This window comes from Barbus barbus (genome assembly GCF_936440315.1).
Source record: "Barbus barbus genome assembly, chromosome: 7".
Lineage (NCBI taxonomy): Eukaryota > Metazoa > Chordata > Actinopteri > Cypriniformes > Cyprinidae > Barbus > Barbus barbus.
The window spans coordinates 1,112,501-1,130,540 of NC_136735.1; the positions used below are offsets into that span (position 1 = coordinate 1,112,501).

The 18,040-nt window shown below is 41.2% G+C and overlaps 1 protein-coding gene across 1 annotated transcript in view; it reads left to right on the top strand.

Annotated features, from left to right (window-relative positions):
* The window catches only part of LOC306872249 (uncharacterized protein), a 43,799-nt gene that overhangs the window by 6,161 nt on the left and 19,598 nt on the right, over window positions 1-18,040 (top strand). Inside the window, exons 2-31 of the mRNA XM_079420741.1 lie at window positions 4,756-4,926; window positions 6,973-7,186; window positions 9,849-10,011; window positions 10,155-10,277; window positions 10,922-11,035; window positions 11,432-11,554; window positions 11,629-11,721; window positions 11,807-11,869; window positions 11,956-12,030; window positions 12,499-12,582; window positions 12,710-12,766; window positions 13,288-13,341; window positions 13,666-13,719; window positions 13,815-13,868; window positions 14,239-14,292; window positions 14,387-14,440; window positions 14,529-14,573; window positions 14,707-14,760; window positions 14,928-14,972; window positions 15,585-15,638; window positions 15,731-15,775; window positions 15,944-15,997; window positions 16,070-16,114; window positions 16,202-16,255; window positions 16,338-16,382; window positions 17,239-17,292; window positions 17,396-17,503; window positions 17,653-17,706; window positions 17,794-17,847; window positions 17,962-18,006. Of these exons, the coding sequence (XP_079276867.1) occupies window positions 4,756-4,926; window positions 6,973-7,186; window positions 9,849-10,011; window positions 10,155-10,277; window positions 10,922-11,035; window positions 11,432-11,554; window positions 11,629-11,721; window positions 11,807-11,869; window positions 11,956-12,030; window positions 12,499-12,582; window positions 12,710-12,766; window positions 13,288-13,341; window positions 13,666-13,719; window positions 13,815-13,868; window positions 14,239-14,292; window positions 14,387-14,440; window positions 14,529-14,573; window positions 14,707-14,760; window positions 14,928-14,972; window positions 15,585-15,638; window positions 15,731-15,775; window positions 15,944-15,997; window positions 16,070-16,114; window positions 16,202-16,255; window positions 16,338-16,382; window positions 17,239-17,292; window positions 17,396-17,503; window positions 17,653-17,706; window positions 17,794-17,847; window positions 17,962-18,006 (2,306 nt within the window). The remainder of the gene's footprint in view (window positions 1-4,755; window positions 4,927-6,972; window positions 7,187-9,848; window positions 10,012-10,154; window positions 10,278-10,921; window positions 11,036-11,431; window positions 11,555-11,628; window positions 11,722-11,806; window positions 11,870-11,955; window positions 12,031-12,498; window positions 12,583-12,709; window positions 12,767-13,287; window positions 13,342-13,665; window positions 13,720-13,814; window positions 13,869-14,238; window positions 14,293-14,386; window positions 14,441-14,528; window positions 14,574-14,706; window positions 14,761-14,927; window positions 14,973-15,584; window positions 15,639-15,730; window positions 15,776-15,943; window positions 15,998-16,069; window positions 16,115-16,201; window positions 16,256-16,337; window positions 16,383-17,238; window positions 17,293-17,395; window positions 17,504-17,652; window positions 17,707-17,793; window positions 17,848-17,961; window positions 18,007-18,040) is intronic.

Below are 18,040 nucleotides of genomic sequence, written 5' to 3' on the forward strand. Positions count from 1 at the left end.
CAATCCAATGTATAGTTCACATTTGAGGCTTAATATAGACGTTTTTCAGTTAGTGTTTTCAGCTTGTTTATTTTCATCTAAAAATATGGCTTGCAGTTGCTGAAAACAATGGTATAAACATCATTCAATGCAGCAGGAATCTGAGGAGATCTGGATGTTTGAGTCTGGAGCAGAGGAGGAGCAGTGACCGTGTTAAACCTGGCTTCTGAGTGCAGATGAACAGTTCTGAGCACTGAGACTGTGTCTGAACATGCCAGCAGATTTATCCGTGTGAGGGTGCCACAGGCCATATTACAATCACAATCACAACCAACATGGTTCCTCTATACGCTTGTTAAGATGCAACATATCAAATCACTGATAGCACTGCTCCGGGTCCGACTCTGAGCTTCATTTATTAGCACTATTCATTTATAGTGCACCTTTTATGCTAAGCATTTAAATAGTTTAATACTGCAGAAATAATAAATCACTGTCTGGACAACTAAGATTGTGATATGGAGATAATATCACACCGAAAGTTTCTTTATGAAGTTTGAGGTGCTGAATATGAAAACATTTATTTTTATGTATCATTAACAGTGCAGTGAAAACTAAAAAAATATGCTGACAACTTATACAAGATAATCTTTTATTACTCATGCATAAAAATGACATGCTACATGCATAATACTGAGCCACCAGCAACAGTTTAACAGAAACAGTCACAGCAAAAGTGTCCTGAAGTCTAGCTGGATGAATTTTGTCTTTTATGACTGGGATGTTCCAGAACGCTCTAGAATATTACAGAATGTTACAGAAACTTCTGGAATGTTCCCATTCTTACTAAACCAAAATATCTTTAAAAAAACATGTGAAATTAGCATAAAAACCCATCTGTTCTAAACCAATATGTCATAATTACTGATGGAAGTTCTGAAATGTACCTGACCTAAATATTGACCAAAATATTGATGCTACTTGAGAATAAATAGTACAGTAATAGTTAGCAGCACAGACTTACAGAATAAAGTCATAGGGTTGTGTAATGTGTGGAACAAGCTCTGCGGTGTATGTTAGCACAGTTTGCTGTTTGGTCGTGGAGAGGCCATCAGTCATGAGTTAGTTTGATCTGTCGGGTCTCATCGGGTCAGCGCTGACCTGTTAACTCACCCGCTGTTCAGATAGAGGGTTTTATGAGCATTGCATGACTGTTTTGTGCTGATGGTCATGTAGTATTGGTTTGTGGCGTCTGCAGGAGATTTTTGTCTCCAGATGGTGTAGTTATGAATCATGTGTTTCAGTGTAATGATCTTTACCTGATCTGAACCAGAACACAGACAGACTCATGCGCTTCAGATGTTGTTTCACTGCTACGGTTATGACTGAAGAAGATTTGGTCCCACTTTATATTAGGTGGCCTTAACTACTATGTACTTACATTGAAATTAATAATTTGATACAATGCACTTATTGTGTACATACACGTCTTTACAATGTACTTATATTTTTTAAAATACCTATATGTAATTACATTTATCATTACACTGTAGAACCTACCCATAGCACCAAACCTGTCCCTAGCCTTACCCGTATCCCACCTCAGTAGCAGAAGAAGTGTTTGGCAATACAGTATGAACACAATAAGTACATCGTACTTAGTTTTTTGATGCAAGTGCATAGTAGTTAAGGCCACCTAATATAAAGATTTTAATCCAGTCATTTGACATCTCATAATAAATGAGTGTTTTACGTTATGTCTCATCATGTAGGAGAATGTATCTTACATTCAGTCATTATTTACTCACCCTCATGGTGTTGCAGATCTGTATGGCTGTCTACTGTGGAGCATAAAAGATGACATTTTGTGTTTTTGTCCACAGAGTGGAAGTCAAAGGAGTCCGCTTTCTTCAAAATATATTTTTTTGTGCTCCTCTTACGAAAGAAAGTCATATGGGTTTGGGACAACATGAGGATGAGTAAGTGATGGCAGAAGGATAATTTTGGAGTGAACTATCTCTGTAACATAGCTAATTACATTTATTTAGCCTCCTGAAGAAAATAACTCTTCTGAACCATTAATGAACAACCAGAAACGCTTCTGTCTGGAGCTACAGCTGCTTTAATGGTTCAGTTAAGTGAAGAGCCCTCTCATATCAAGAATGATTTTTGGCTGTGAACAGCTGCTGTTCTTTTGGAGGATAGTTATTGATGGTTTCATTAGGTTCTTCAGATCAGTGTTTTGGTTTCTGGGTTCTTGTAAGTTCTTTAAAGTAGAAGTTCACAGTAGATGTTCTTCTGAAGAGTGATCTCTCTCTGAAGTACAGCTCACTGCTGATATTTCATCTCTGACCCAGATGCACATTGTCTTTGTTGAGTATGTGGTTCTTCAGACGGCTGTTGGTTTGATGCACAAGCTTTAACACGTTTGTCAGTAGTTCCTCAGGATGTGCTTCTGGATGTCTTCTCAGCTGAGGTGGAGGTTGAGTGTATATGCGAGGAGAGGTTTGGCTGAATGATAGAGAAATACTCCAGACGGTCTGAACTCTCATCTGGGCTAGATCTGTAAGTCCCTGCCTTGACCTTTCACCCCGATTTACAGTTTCCTGAGCTCTTGACCTCTTGCAGATCTTTGACGGTCAGGTGGAAGGTGTTGAAGATCAGTGTAGATTAAAGCCATAACCTACACTTAGAGAAATGAAGCGCAGTGAAACAGTGTGACTGCAGTTGTGCTATAATCTATGTAATTAAACGTGCCGTTGTTTGCGTGTGATTCTGCACTGCACAATGAACAACTGTGCTGCCGTTAAAATGTTTGCAAACTGTAGTCTGAAGTTCAGTGTTGGCGGTAATGCATTACAAGTAACACAAGTTACATAAGCAGATTACGTTTCCAAGTAACTTCTAATAAAATGCATTACTTTATAATTTAAAAGAAGATACCTGCGTTACATTTTCAAATAAGTAAACTCCAGTTACTTTGTTCTCCCATGTGTTAACTGACTGAATAAAAACAGTGCAATATATACTCAGAATATGATGCAAACCTGCAGTAGTTAAATAACCCAAATATCCTTTGTTTTAGGATTTTATTTTTATTTTTATTAACCAGTGTTTTTCCTGCTTGCCTGATCCAATTCAACCATACTAAGAAGCACAAATGTCTTTAGATAAACCTAACATGTCTTACCTAACAGCTTTCTTTATTGCTGCGCAGTATTTATCATGCGATCCAGAATGAGATCTGAGCTGCAGCCTCTACTGTACAGACATGAAGAACATTTCCTTCAGCCTCAGGCTTATTCATTTCACTTTTGGTGAGAAAGGACCTTCACATTTTCCAAATATAGAGCTTCTTTATATTAAAACAAACAAGCAAGCCCAGCCCAGATTTTAAAACGTAAGTCAAAAGTAGCATAACACATTTCCATAAAAAGTAAGTAACATATTAGGGAGTAATGCAATATTGTAATGCATAACTTCTTTCAGACTGTGTAGTTCAGTTTAGTGTAACGATCTTCTGATAATAAAACTGTGGGTCACTGCAGTGCAAGTCAGGCTCAGTGTGAGTTAAACTCGGTCCTGTTGAACAACAGCTGCAATGCACCGTGAACTAACTCTAGTTTCTGTGCTTGTGTTCGTTCTGAACTCATCTGCAGATGTAAAGCTGCTTCTCTGTTCATAGCAGTGGTATCTTCATATAGTTTCCACATGCAGGCTCAGTTTGGCATCTCATATACTTACTATTTCTCTGATCTATTTATATGGAAGAAATCGCTAGTGTGTGTGCGACTCCAAACTCATTCACATTTTAAAATACCATAGTACTCAGGTGGTCTTTTGAATGCAATGTAGTTCCTGATGTTATAATGCCACAGCTGTAAGTGTTTTATCATTTACTCACCCTCGTGTCATTAGAAATGATGTATGATTGTCTTCTGTGCAACATTTGTGGACAATCTTCTTCGAATCTTCTTCATCTGTCGGGCTCCAGAAAAGATTGAGCTCTTTTATAAGATCTTCTGTCTTTGTTATGTTTATTAAGAGCACAAAAGAGTGCAGAAGTGTGAGATAACCATTGCTCTGAAATAGCTTGAACAGAGAAAGTCTGAAAGGGAATCAGGAATGAAAGCCAAAGGTCAGAGGTGAAGGTCAGGTGGGGTCAGCAGGCACACACTTTTAATAACACCTGTCTCACATCCGTTTGTGATGATGTGATGTTTCTCTGCAGTTTACTGGGTTACGTGTGTGTGTGTGTGTGTGTGTGTGTGTGTGCACATGAGAAAAGAAGCACAATAAAAACACAAATATAAAATGTCTGGAAGTCTGGACTGTGTTTCTTAATTCATCCTGGTGTCGTCATTCACATCTGGCTCCCAGACACACACACTCACACACACACTCTCACACACACTGCCCTGCAGCTGCTGTTGTGTCTTTGATCTGTAGCTTGTTGTGAAAGTCTTTCCAAATGAGTTAAGCTTTTCAGCTTAGAGATGAGAGATGTGTGTGTGTGTGTGTGTGTGTGTGTGTGTGTGTGTGTGTTTCTTGTGTGTTAGAGACATGCTCATGCTGAGAACTATAAAGTGGTGTGAAGAGACACATGACCAGTCCAGACCTGCATGAAGATAGCTTCACACACACACACACACACACTTACACAGTCACGATCATCTTTCACCTGCTGTCAGTCAGTGTGTTCTAACAGCTGAGACAGACAGACAGATGTGAGGTCTCTCCATGAGATGTTAACATGACTGATTGTGTCGTCTCCAGCAGCCAATCACATCGATGTGCTGAAGATTCTGGACCTATCAGATTCCATGGAGGGCGTGTCCTTGGAGGCAGGGCTGTGCACAAGTAGGCGGGGCTCTGAGGAGGCGGATCTCGCTTATAAGATTGAGAAGAAAATCCAAGTTAGTGTTCCGACCAATCAGCTCTTCCCAGGTATGTGCCCGCACACACCCACCCACACACACACACATAAATCACCTTCTCCTTGTCATACCTATGTCATACCCATGTCATTATACAAATATGTGTCTTCATATGTCACAAAAACACACACACACGCACGTTTGTTTCTGTGAATTGTGGGGACTTTCCATTAACTTCTATTACTTTTATACTGACCAAAAGATATGTTCTATCCCTTAACTCTAAACCTACCCCTTACAGAAAACCTGTCTGCATTTTTACACCTTCAGATAAACAATTTACAATTTTTTATAAATTTTTTTCCCCATAATGTCAAAAAGTTCAGGTTTTACAATTCTTGTGGGGACATTTGGTCCCAATGTAGCCTACCATATACAAATACACAGATACACACACACACACCTACACTCTCACACACACACACACACACGTTTACTTAGCTATCTAAATGGGTTCATCCCATAGGTGTAATGGTTTTTATACTGAACAAACTGTGTGTGCTATTGCCCTACACCAACCCTACACCTAAACTTAGCCCTCACAGGAGACTTTGCATTTTTACAATTTAAAAAAAAACTTAGTTTAGTTTATTTTTAAATCCGTTTTACAAATGAGGACGTCCCCAAAGGGAGGTTTTGTCAGGATTACCTCACTTTTGGGTACAAATTTGTCCCCAAAATAGGTACACACACATTTAAGGTCTCTGCAGACTGAGTCAGAAATTTTCGCATGCGTTTTTTCGCATTCGCAATCTTAAAAATTCGTCACGCACAGAGACCTTGCACACTGAGTCCGATGCGTTTTAATTAATCCGTTGCGAAAAAATTCGCAAAACTATACAAAATGTCTTCAAGCAGTGAGGATGATTTTGTTGTCCTCTCTCTTTTTAAAAAAAGAAAAAGGAAATATTGGGTCCATCCAATCCTTAGATTGCGCAGAGAGGAAGGATAGTTCCACCTCCTTATCAAAGAGCTGCGGGATTATCCCGAGAGATTCAAAGTTTATTTCAGGATGTCAGTGCCTCAGTCTGATACTTTGCTAGCGATACTGAATCCACATATTAAAAAGAAGACCACCAATTCCTGAACAGAGACTGTCTGAGGTATGGATACACCCACAGACACACACACACACACACACACCGACCGGGGCATCGGAAAGGTGCGCGCCAGGCATAAAAAAATAGGCTACAGCAGTTCTTTATATTCTGTATCTTTGTATTCTGCAATTTGTTTGTCATAAAGTGCTCTGTGCTGCAAGACGACGTGTATTAATTTGTCTGACACTATTTTGGATTTTGGCTTTCGCTTGTACGGTGGCTCTGAATTGTCAAAACACCTTCTCAAAGCATCTCAAAATGCTTTATACGGATGCGAAAAACGCAAAAAATCGAACCCGATCTGAATTTTTTTTTGACGGACGAAAATTTCGGAGGCAGTGTGCAAACGTGATTGACAAAACGTGAGGTCGTATTTATTTTTCAACGTGTGAAAATTTCGGACGAAAAATTCGGACTCAGTGTGCAATGGCCTTTACTGTTAACAGACACATCCCATAGACCTCTTCCATTTTTATATACAGATAATCATACAGTCGGGGGTCATTAAGAAGTCAAATTAATAAGTTTTTAATTTTTTTTCTCTTTTTTTCAAATAAATTAATGCTTTTATTCAGCAAGGGCACATTCAATTGATCAAAAGTGCCAGTGAAGACATTTATAATGTAGCAAAAGATTTTTATTTCAAATAAATGCTGTTCTTTTGAACTTTCTATTATTCTGTGAATCCTGAAAAACAAAATGTTTCACAGTTTCCACAAAAATATTGGGCAGCAATTCAACATTGATAATAATCAGAAATGTTTGTTGAGCAGTAAATCAGTATATTAGAATGATGTCTGAAGGACACTGAAGAGTGGAGTAATGATGCTGAAAATACAGCTGCAGATCACAGAAATAAATGACAGTTTAACACATATTCACACAGAAAACAGCAGTATTAGATTGTAATGATATTTCACACTCTGACTGTTTTTTCTGTGTTTGGTGTGTTTCAGACGCTGTGTTCCCGGAGGATTTCTCGGTGCTGGTGACGGTTCGAGCGCGGCGCGGCGCTCAGTGTTTTCTGCTGTCGGTGTATGACAGCGAGGGAGTGCAGCAGCTGGGCCTGGAGCTCGGACGCTCACCCGTCTTCCTCTACGAGGACCACACCGGCCAGCCGACCCCTGACCTCTACCCCATCTTCAAGAAGATCAACCTCGCCGACGGCAAGTGAGTGACACGACCGAACACACATTCAGCATTCATCTGTAGAAGCACAGTAAACACCCTTGCTGCATTGCTTGCAGTAAAACTATATCACCGTCCTGATTTGAACACATGTCATTATGATAAGACTTCCCAACTCTACATAACTCTACATATGAACGTCCCAGGAAGACTTGAATCCTCCATGAAGTCACTCTGGTCTTGTTGTTTCCAGACAGAAACCGAATCATTTCAGTTCTACGTGTGATTCAGTGAATTTCTGAAGCTACAGTCAGTTAAAACCCGACACGCTGCAGATGTATTTATGTATTTATATTCTTAGTTGAATGAAGTGAATAGTTCATCCATTCATCATTTGACTTTCTGGTTACACTTTATTTTAAGGTGTCCTTGTTACAGTGTAATTATATATTTAAGTAATGAGTAATATTAATTAACTATTTACTATATGATTAGGATTAGGGTTACTTGCATGTAATTATGCATAATTTATTGTTATTATAATAGTAAGTACATGTAACGTGAGTAACAAGGACATCTTAAAATAGTGTTAATGACTTGCTTTTTTCTGTAAAACACACAAGAAGAGTTTCTGAAGACTCTCTGTGGCATTCTTCTCCTCATAATGAAAGTGATTGAGGTGGTCAGCAGGACTCTTCTGAAGATGCTTTGTGAGAGGAACAAACCCAGACTCAGACAGTAAAACCTCTCAAGTCAAGTCACATTTATTTCTAGTGTTTAAGGGTGAGTCTTAGACTATGGGCACGTTTATGTTCTTTGGTCATATTTTTAAAAATACATATAATTTTGGACAAATTCCTCTTTCTTTGTCAAACTAACAATAAAACCACCTTAAAAACTTTTTACTCCCTTTCTATTATGATTTTTTCATACTTTTCAACCTCCTTATAGGTGTCAAAATCACTGTTTTCTCCTTGTTTCACACCCAGGCTTTTAAACTACAACATTTAAATACAGTTTAAAAATATGACATATCTGGTTAAGCACTAGTAAAATAATTAAAACAGATTATAGTATTTAATGTGAGACCACCATTGTCACGAATCCTGTTCGTGATCTTCTGTCCACTCACCATCAGCGGTCGCTCCTCCATCATACTGACTCTCACACCACAGTCTGGTACATTTTACCCTGAGAACATCTCACAATCACACACCCTTTATAAACCATGGACTTCTTTTCACAGATCGCCGTGTATTGTTCTGCGTTTGATATCTGTTTTACCGAGCCATTCGGTGTTTGTTTAGTTCCAGTATTGTCTAGCGTTTATCGCTCTCCTAGTGATAGCTACATTACGGAGCCCTTCCGTGTTTTCTAAGTCTAAGTTTAGTTTATTTTGTGTATAGCCTTGTTTCCTTATTCATGCCTGTGTATCTTGGATTAACCCTTCTCTCGCCGTTCGGACTGTTTATACCTCGTTTGGATTATTGCTCAGGTTATCAGACTACCCTCTTCTCAAGCCCTCAGGATATCGTTCGCCGATCAAAGACCCACGCTTGCCCTGGGATTACTCTGTGTCTTGCCCGTGCCATACTTGTCTGCTGTTGTTCGACCCTGCTTGTGTTTATGACCACATCTCTGAATAAAAGCCTTGCAAAGGGATCCTCACGTCTCGTTCATTCGTTCATTTATGGTTACAAAGTACAATTGATATGTTTAATGACTTTGTGAATTGAGTTTAATGAGTGTGATGAGTTTAACACATTTTCTAATAAATATCTCTGCTGTTTCTCTACATTCACTTTAATTCATTGTCATTTCCATCACCTTACCCAAACCGATATTACATTTCAGAGAGTGACAGGTGTACAGTTCAGCATTTGGTCTTTAGGGTAGTTCATTTATCTCATTGACAAATGTATAATTATTGTGCATTGTGGTAAAACTAGCTACAAAAATGATCTTAAGACCATTCTTGAGTGGCATCAGTTATTCTGTATTTAAATAACAGCTGTATATTGAGATGTGGTGGAAATGTTCATTGCAGGTCAGAAAAATTTAAGATTAACAATTTCTCTTGTAATCTAAGTTTGTCCTCTTACAGACCTTAAAACTAGACAAATTATTTAAACTTATGAGACTGTGTTCCGTGACTTTTGAACAAGTTTTTTTATTCAACTTCACAAGGTTAAAAGTGCCCCTAGCTGAAGAAATGCCCTTATATCACTACAGATTGTGTCGAAGCAGCTTCACAGGAAGATATCAGGGTTAATGATTAAAGTTAATCAATTATGAAACCAATTCAGTTTCAGCTGTGCAGCAGCTCTACAGTAGTTGAGCTCAGTTCAGTGTTGATTTGATTCAGTTTGATGAAGCTCATCAGTGAGAGTCGGTCAGTGTCTGATTCATGAATTGAGTCTGAATGAACGGTTTGATTCGTTCGTGAACTGAACTGGTTTTTGAGTTCAGTTCATTGGAGCAGAAGATCGTGACTGAATCAGTTTAAGTCTGTTCCTCACATAAATTATGGTGTGACTTCAGAAGAGTTGAAATATGGCGCCCGAGTCACATTTTTGGCTGATTTAACTCATTGAAGCTCATCTGTCAGCCTGCAGGTGTTTGCTGGATTCGCTCTGAAAGTTCATCTCTCGCTCTGGATGTGTGCTGATTATGCTCAGACTCACTGTGACCTATGACCCTACAGGTGGCACAGAGTGGCCTACAGCGTGGAAGGTCAGAAGGTCACTCTGTACCTGGACTGTCAGAAAGTGGCGACCCTTGACCTCCCCAGAGGCCCGGAGCCTAAGGTCAGCACAGACGGAGTGACGGTGTTCGGGACGAGACTCCTGGATGAAGAAGTGTTTGAGGTGAGTATGTTTGTGTGTGTGTGTTGATATGTTTGATGTGTGTGTGTGTGTGTGTGTGTGTGTGTGTGTGTTGATGTATGTATGTGTGTGTTGATACAGTATGTTAATGTGTGTGTGTGTTGATGTTTGTGTGTGTGTTTCAGGGTGAGATCCAGCAGCTGTTAATCGCTCCAGACCCCAGAGCTGCTGCTGATTACTGCCACACCCACATTCCTGACTGTGACTCCGCCCTCACCTACAACAGCCTATCACTGGACCCCGTGGAGGTAACCCCGCCCACGGGAGGAGCTCATTAACATATTTCAACAGTGTTTCTGCATTGATGATGAATATAAAGCACCTGTCTGTCTCTCATTAGCACTGATGTGTGTTCTTTGGCTCGGTCTTGAGTACAGTGTTAAACATGCTGTTGAGGACTCCTGCCAGTGTTTATATCACACCCTTCAGCTGCTGTGTGTGTGATTTACAGCCGGTACTCAGCTGCACAAACACCGTCTCTCTTTCTTATGTTCTCCATAGGAATTGATTTTTAATGATATCTCACAAACCTTCAAAGACAGAGCTGCTGTGAGCGACGAGGTTGTTAATCAATGATTTATGCTTTTGTTGAAGCCATAAGCCTGCATTATTTCAACAATGATTCAGAAATCTTCACCAAACATATATACATGTTCTTGACAAAGCTGCATGAGATTGTAGTTCTTTCCCTCCGTCTTGTGTTTTTGTCTTTTCTCCTGATTTTCAAACACTTTTTTGCTTCCACTCAAGAGTTTGTAATGTTGTGATTCTCCTCGGAGCTGGTTGGTTTGGTTCATGGATTAAAACTCCTTAATGAGGACTTTTTAAAATCACTATGGGGAAAATGAATGGAAAAGACGTTTCTGTGGTGTCTGCCTGGTGTCCGTTGCAGGTCAAGAAGCCGCCGAGGAAGCCAATCGAAGAGGAGTTTGACGATGACCTTTACAATGACCTTTACAGTGACCTGTCTGTGTCGACTGCAGGAGACAACGTCACCGAGTACGAGGTGAGTCTGAGTAATAATACTTCACTGCTATACTTCAGTATTACTTGCGGGAATTTGTACTCGAGATTTGTTAAATCTAAATATTTGTACTTTTACTCAATATCATTTACAAGGTAAAAAATAATACTGGTTACTCTATTACAATTCATGAAGAATTAAAAATACGTATCATGACCTAAATAAAAACGTTATCTGTTTTTGCAAATAAACTCTTCAAATACGTATTTTGTAATAATTTTTATTTCTGGTTTAGTTTGAGTTATTTTAGTAATTCAATGAAAAGGACAAATATTTGATATTATTTCAAGTAAGTTTTTTATGTTTTTAGTTGACTATAATAACCGTGTGTGTGTGTGTGTGTGTGCGTGCGTGTGTGTGTGTGTGTGTGTGTGTTAGATAGTGGAGTACGAGGAGGCTGAGAACGAGACGGAGTATTTTAAGGAGTACACAGAGTATCAGGAGTATGAGGATTACGAGTATCGTCCGGCGGAGAGACAGGAGCAGTTCTTCAGCGGGCAGGTGTGTGTTAGCCATCTGTCTCTGTCCGAGTGTCTCCTGCAGGTGTGTCTCACGTGTCTGTGGTCTTCTCGCAGGCTCTCGGTCCAGAGAAGGGGCAGAAGGGCGAGCCGGCGCTGCTGGGGGAGGGGACGCTGATCGTGGGACCCCCGGGCCTGCCTGGTGCTGAGGTAACCTCTCATGACAGCTCTGTGACTCTCTGTGTTTATGTGTGTGTGTCAGAGACAGACCGTGTGTTTCTACTGTTTCACGCAGGGGCCGCCGGGTGAGCCCGGCCCTATGGGACCCCCGGGGCCGATCGGAGATCCAGGAGACCTGGTGAGACACACACTCACTCACACACACTCGTCGTGATCGTCAGGCTCGTGATGGATATTACACACTCATCTGTCTCCTCTCATTAGGGTCCTGAGGGCCGACAAGGACTTGCAGGGGCCAATGGGATACCTGGACCTCCAGGGAACCTGCTGATGCTGCCGGTGTGTGTCAATCAATATACACACAAACTTACAGAGAGGCTTGTTTTGATGTTTGCTGACCGTTCAAAAGATTGGGGTCAGTTAGAACTGTTTTTGAAAGAACTGAATACTTTTATTCAGCAAGGATGCATTAAATTGATCAAAAGTGACAGTGAAGACATTTCTAATGTTACAAAAGATTTCTATTTAAAAAATGCTGCTCTTTTTAACTTTCTATTCATCTGTGAATCCTGAAAAATATTATGTTTCTTGAGGATTTTAGGGTTTTACTGCACTTTTGAACAAATAAATTGGTGAGCAGAAGAGACTTCTTTCAGAAACATGAAAAAATCTAACTGACCCCAAACTTTGAAACGCTACTGAATTTTTAATGATTGCATTTCAATGAACATATGGCAGTCAATAACTAATGTTTATAGTAATTAAATGAACCAGGACTGAAGCAGTGTGTGTGTGTGTGTGTGTTAGTTTCAGTCTGGCGGTGACGCTCGTCACGGTCCCGTCATATCGGCTCAAGAAGCTCAAGCTCAAGCCATCTTACAGCACACTAAGGTCAGACTCTACTCTAACTCTACTCTCACTGTCCTGAAGATGAACTGAGGGGCATAAAATCAGGATTTTAACACACAGTCCATTTACGAAAACTGCATCACTCTCAGTACTGATGTTTGTGTCTCAGCTCTCTCTGAAAGGCCCGCCGGGACCGTTAGGACTGACCGGACGCCCCGGACCGCTGGTGAGTGTGTTTCAACCGGCAGAACCTCTTATTTCAACATTACAATGACAAAAAAAATTAGTATTTCATACAGTGTATGTATTTTAGTGACATTTTGTACCTAGAAGTTACATAAACCTGATGAAAAAAATGTAAAAATGCAGAAGGTTTAGTGTTGGGGTTAGAATTATGGTTAGGGTTATAGTACTTATAACTGCTGGATATGAAAACAGCAGAAGTCCATGGACCGACTGCATCTAGATGAGTACGGGTTTGTGTGGCGCCCTCTACTGCTCCTGTGTGTTTGGGCTCTGTGTTCATTGAAGCTCTGGAAGAAGAGCTGCGTTGCATCAGGCTTCATCATCGTTTAGCTTTACCTTCATCTGCACAATTACACAAACAAATGAGCAAAAATAAAGACCAAATCAACAGAGGAGCAGCAGATTGAGCTCCAATGATCAGATTGACAGTTCACTTTCAGTTTAATGTGTTTTATTGGTTCTGAATGACTTTGTGAGTGAAGAAGTGTTTGTGTTTGTCAGGGATCTCCGGGCCCGCGGGGTCTGAAGGGCGATCATGGCTTCACAGGACCTCCGGTACGAGAGGAGACACTCATCCGATCATCTCAAATACACACACACTACCAATCACAAGTGTGGAATAATTAAGATTTATAATGCTTTGAAAGAAGTCACCAAGGCAGCATTTATTTGATCAAAAATACAGTAAAAATATTAGTACAATATAAAATAGCTGTTTTCTGTGTGAATATGTGTTAAACTGTAATTTATTTCTGTGATCAAAGCTGTATTTTCAGCATCATTACTCCAGTCTTCAGTGTCACATGATCTTCAGAAATCATTATAATATACTGATCTCCTGCTCAAGAAACATTTCTGATGATTATTATCTGTCTTTAGGGTCCTCGTGGGCTGCCGGGTGCTCCAGGATTCAATGGTAAACCAGGCAAGAGGGTGAGTTTCATCTGAACACAACAAACACCATCAGACAGCTGCATGAACACCTGAAACACACGTGTGTGTGTGTGTGTGTGTGTGTGTGTGTTCAGGGTCGTGGTGGGATCGACGGAGCCAGAGGTGAGCCAGGAGAGACTGGAACTAAAGTAAGTTATTCTGTCATTAGTGACACTTTATTTCACAGATCAAACATCATGCATACGAGGACCTGACCATCAGACACGCTGTCCCTCATAATGAACCTCCATCAGTTCAACAGGACAGGTTAGAGGAGTTCAGTGTGTTGATGAAGATGAGGGGATGAAGGCACAGTGTATGATCTCATATGTCTGCTGTGTTTATTCATTGACATTTCGTGCTCACAGTAGAATGTTTCTCTGCTGAAGTCTTGTAAAATGCTGTTAATGGAACATGAAGTTCTAGTCTAACACAAATGAAGAGCTGTTGAGCGTGTGGTTGATGACTGAACGGCCTGTGTCTCTCCTGAGGTGATGTCTCTGTGTCTGCTGTTATCAGGGTGACAGAGGCTTTGACGGGTTACCGGGTCTGCCTGGAAACAAGGGTCATCGGGTAACACACTCTCCATTAACACTCATTAACCCCAGTGTGACTGAATGCTCATAAGATCAGACATATTCATCTGTGTGTGTTTGTGTGTGTGCAGGGAGATCAAGGGAAAAAGGGGCCAGTCGGTCCTCCAGGAGGCCCTGGAGAAAAAGTCAGTGAACATTTCTTCCATATTCTTCTGTAACTTCTGTCTGTCTTTGATCAGGTTCAGAGTGAATGTTTGTTTGTTTGTTTCCCAGGGTTCAGATGGTCAGCCGGGGCCCAGAGGTCAGCCAGGAGAGCCTGTATGTGTTCACTCCTGTAGTCACCTGTAGTATGAAGTATTGCTCATCACTTTCATTGATCCACTGACGTGTGTGAGGGGACTGATTGTGTGTTAACAGATATTCCTCAGTGATGTGTGTGTGTGTGTGTTAGGGTCTAGCAGGGTTGACGGGTCAGAGAGGTCTTCCTGGTCCTCCAGGACAGCAGGTGAGTGGATAAACTCCTCATGCTGTGTGTTTGGGTTTCATTATTGTATTCATACGATACGACTGACCTCCTCAGAATACAGGAGGTCACATCAAAGCATTATATGGATTGTGTGTGTGTGTGTGTGTGTGTGTGTGTGTGTGTGTGTGTGTGTGTGTGTTTGCCAGGGTATTCGTGGGGTTGATGGAGTTCAGGGTTCAAAGGGAAACATGGTGAGTACTGCTGATCTGCGATGTCTTAACAGGGTCATGAACTGAGAAACCAAAATTCCCTTGATCTTTTGACATATAAGTGGTCATTGTACTATAACAACATCCTGTAAGCTTCAGAACTCAAAACTTTCTCTTTAGTCTAAAAACAGCTTATATTGAAGGCAGTCTGCCAAAACGACAGCTTGTGGAATGTTCTACTCTATGATGTAATAGTGTGGACAAGACCCGCCTCCACAGAAGATGATCAACGCCTGCTTCTACATCACTGCCTGTTTAGCCCCACCCACCGATTCTACATTGCTGTCTGTTTAGCCCCACCCACCAATTCTACATCGCTGCCTATTTAGTCCCGCCCACCGATTCTACATCACTGCCCGTTTAGCCCCGCCCACCGATGTAGTGTTTACGAGAGAAGCGAACACGCCGGTCTACTCACAAACCAAATGATAAAGATGCTCTGAAGACAAGATGCTGTTCAGTGCCAAGTTGTGGATTAACTTTGCATTGCCTTCCTTCTAATCCCAATGTTAGGAAAGAATGAATTAACTTTATTTTTAATGAAGATCCAGACTGCCTCAGTAAGAACTCGGTCCTTTTCTCATCTTCACACAGGGGCCGCCTGGAGAACCTGGAGCTCCAGGACAGCAGGGGAACCCGGGATTCCAGGTACACACACTCACAGATATAATCTCTCTCTCTCTCTCTCTCTCTCTCACACACACACACACACTCCTGACACTCTTTCTTCTGTTCTGCAGGGTTTTCCTGGACCTCAGGGACTAGTCGGATTACCAGGAGAAAAGGTGCCACTCTCTCCATTACTATAAATCACGTATTAATATTGACTCCACTGAGCAGGTTTTGGGGACAAACCTACAGAAAATATGCCAGATTATCCCTCTCCAAACAGTTTCTTGTCTGAAAGATCTCCAGGTGGAGCAGACTTTAACAGGTGTCTTTCTCTGGCTCAGGGTCCTCAGGGGAAGAAGGGAATGAAGGGCTTACCTGGTGTTGACGGCCCACCGGTGAGTGTTGAACACATGCTGTTGTTGATCTGTGCTGCCCACTGCTGTTCCTCATGATGCCACTGCACACAGGGTCATCCAGGACGAGAGGGGTCGCCTGGAGAGAAAGGCCTGCCGGTGAGATACACAAACGAGTGTGTGGTGCCATCTTATTAGTGTACTTGTGTTAATATCACTGATTGTTATTGTGTGTGCTTCCTGAAGGGTGCAGCAGGCGTTCAGGGGCCCGTGGGATATCCTGGACCCAGAGGAGTCAAAGTACTGATCTCTCTATCACACCTTAGTGTGTGTGTGTGTGTGTGTGTGTTTTATTGACTGTATGCATGTGTGTGTTTTTTAGGGTGCTGATGGTCTCAGAGGACTGAAGGGCAGTAAAGGAGAGAAGGTGAGACCTACTCAACCTATTTCAGTTACAGATATCATAACCTACTTCTAGTCATTGTGAGGCATCATAACATCTCCAACATCTTCACTTCTCTAAGAGTCATCACATATCAAGATATCATAACATCATCAGACCTTAGCGCATCCTCACATCTCCATATATTGTGAGACATCACCTCTTTAACATCATCACATAATCAGAATAATCACGTCATAACATCATATTAATAAAAATCATAATACAAATATCATAACACCGCCAGAATTCAAAACATCTTCAGATATCACATCTCCAGACTTTGTAAGACATCATAACATCTTCAGTTTTCAGATATTGCCAGCATCACCACATCTCCAATGATCAACAAATGTACAGATATCAAAACCTGCCTAGACTTCAGCACAACTTCATATATCACATTTCCTCAGACACCATCGGATCTTCAGATATCACATCTCCAGACATGAGGCATCATAATACCTGCAACGATCACCACATGTCCAGATATCATAAGGTCTTCAGACACCAGCAGATCTTTAGATATCACATTTCCAGGCATCGTGGACCCTAACATTAGTGCACCTGCAGCTATCACCAGATATCATAACATGCCTAGTCACCAACACTTCACACTTCTGATATCTAAAATATTGTGAGATCATCAAATCTGCAAGAATCATCTCCAGACTTCATCACATCTTCATATATTACACTTCCAGACATTTTGAGATATCATAACCTCATCACATGTCTAGATGTGATTAGTTGTGCAGAGGTTTCTGAAGCATATGAATTGAGCACTCATGCCTTTCATCATGCTGATTGATTGTCATGCATGTATGTGTGTTGTGTTCAGGGTGAAGATGGTTTCCCAGGAGCCAAAGGAGAAATGGGAGCTAAAGGAGACACTGTAATAACATGCAGACACAAATAACACAAACACATTAATGAAACACACAAACTCAACCACAGATGCACTAAAACATGCCGTTAACCCCATCTGTATCTGTCAGGGAGACTTGGGTGCTACAGGGATGCGCGGTGAGGACGGTCCTGAGGGCCCCAAAGGGCAGAGTGGTCCCTTGGGTGAAGCTGGACCCGCAGGCATCGCTGGAGAAAAGGTGAAATAGTCTGCCACAGCATCATCAGTAATAATCAGTAGAAAATATTTGATCTTATCAAACACCCATTTTGCACACACAATTTCTTTTTTATCAGTCTTTTCTGTCTCCTCCCTCTAATTTTATCCCTCTTGTCCCTCTCTTCTTAGGGAAAGCTGGGTGTTCCAGGTTTGCCAGGTTACCCAGGCCGTCAGGGCCTGAAGGTGAGAAGAACAAAACAGATGATTAATGGATGAATCTTTCAGTTGTATGAGAGAATAACTGCTGGTCTTGTGGTGGTTTCCTCTCAGGGTGGTGATGGTTTTCCAGGTCCTGTCGGCGTTCCAGGAGAAAAGGGGAAGAAGGTCACTGAAAACATGATTCCACAACTCAAAAGAGACAAACTGTCATAAAGACACATAAAAGCACAAATATAAGTATATACATGTGCACTCATGTGATTATATTGTGTTTCTCAGGGTCCACCGGGTCCTGCAGGGGCCGCCGGTCAGAGGGGACCCAATGTGAGTGTCTCTGTCCACACTAATGATTGTCAGC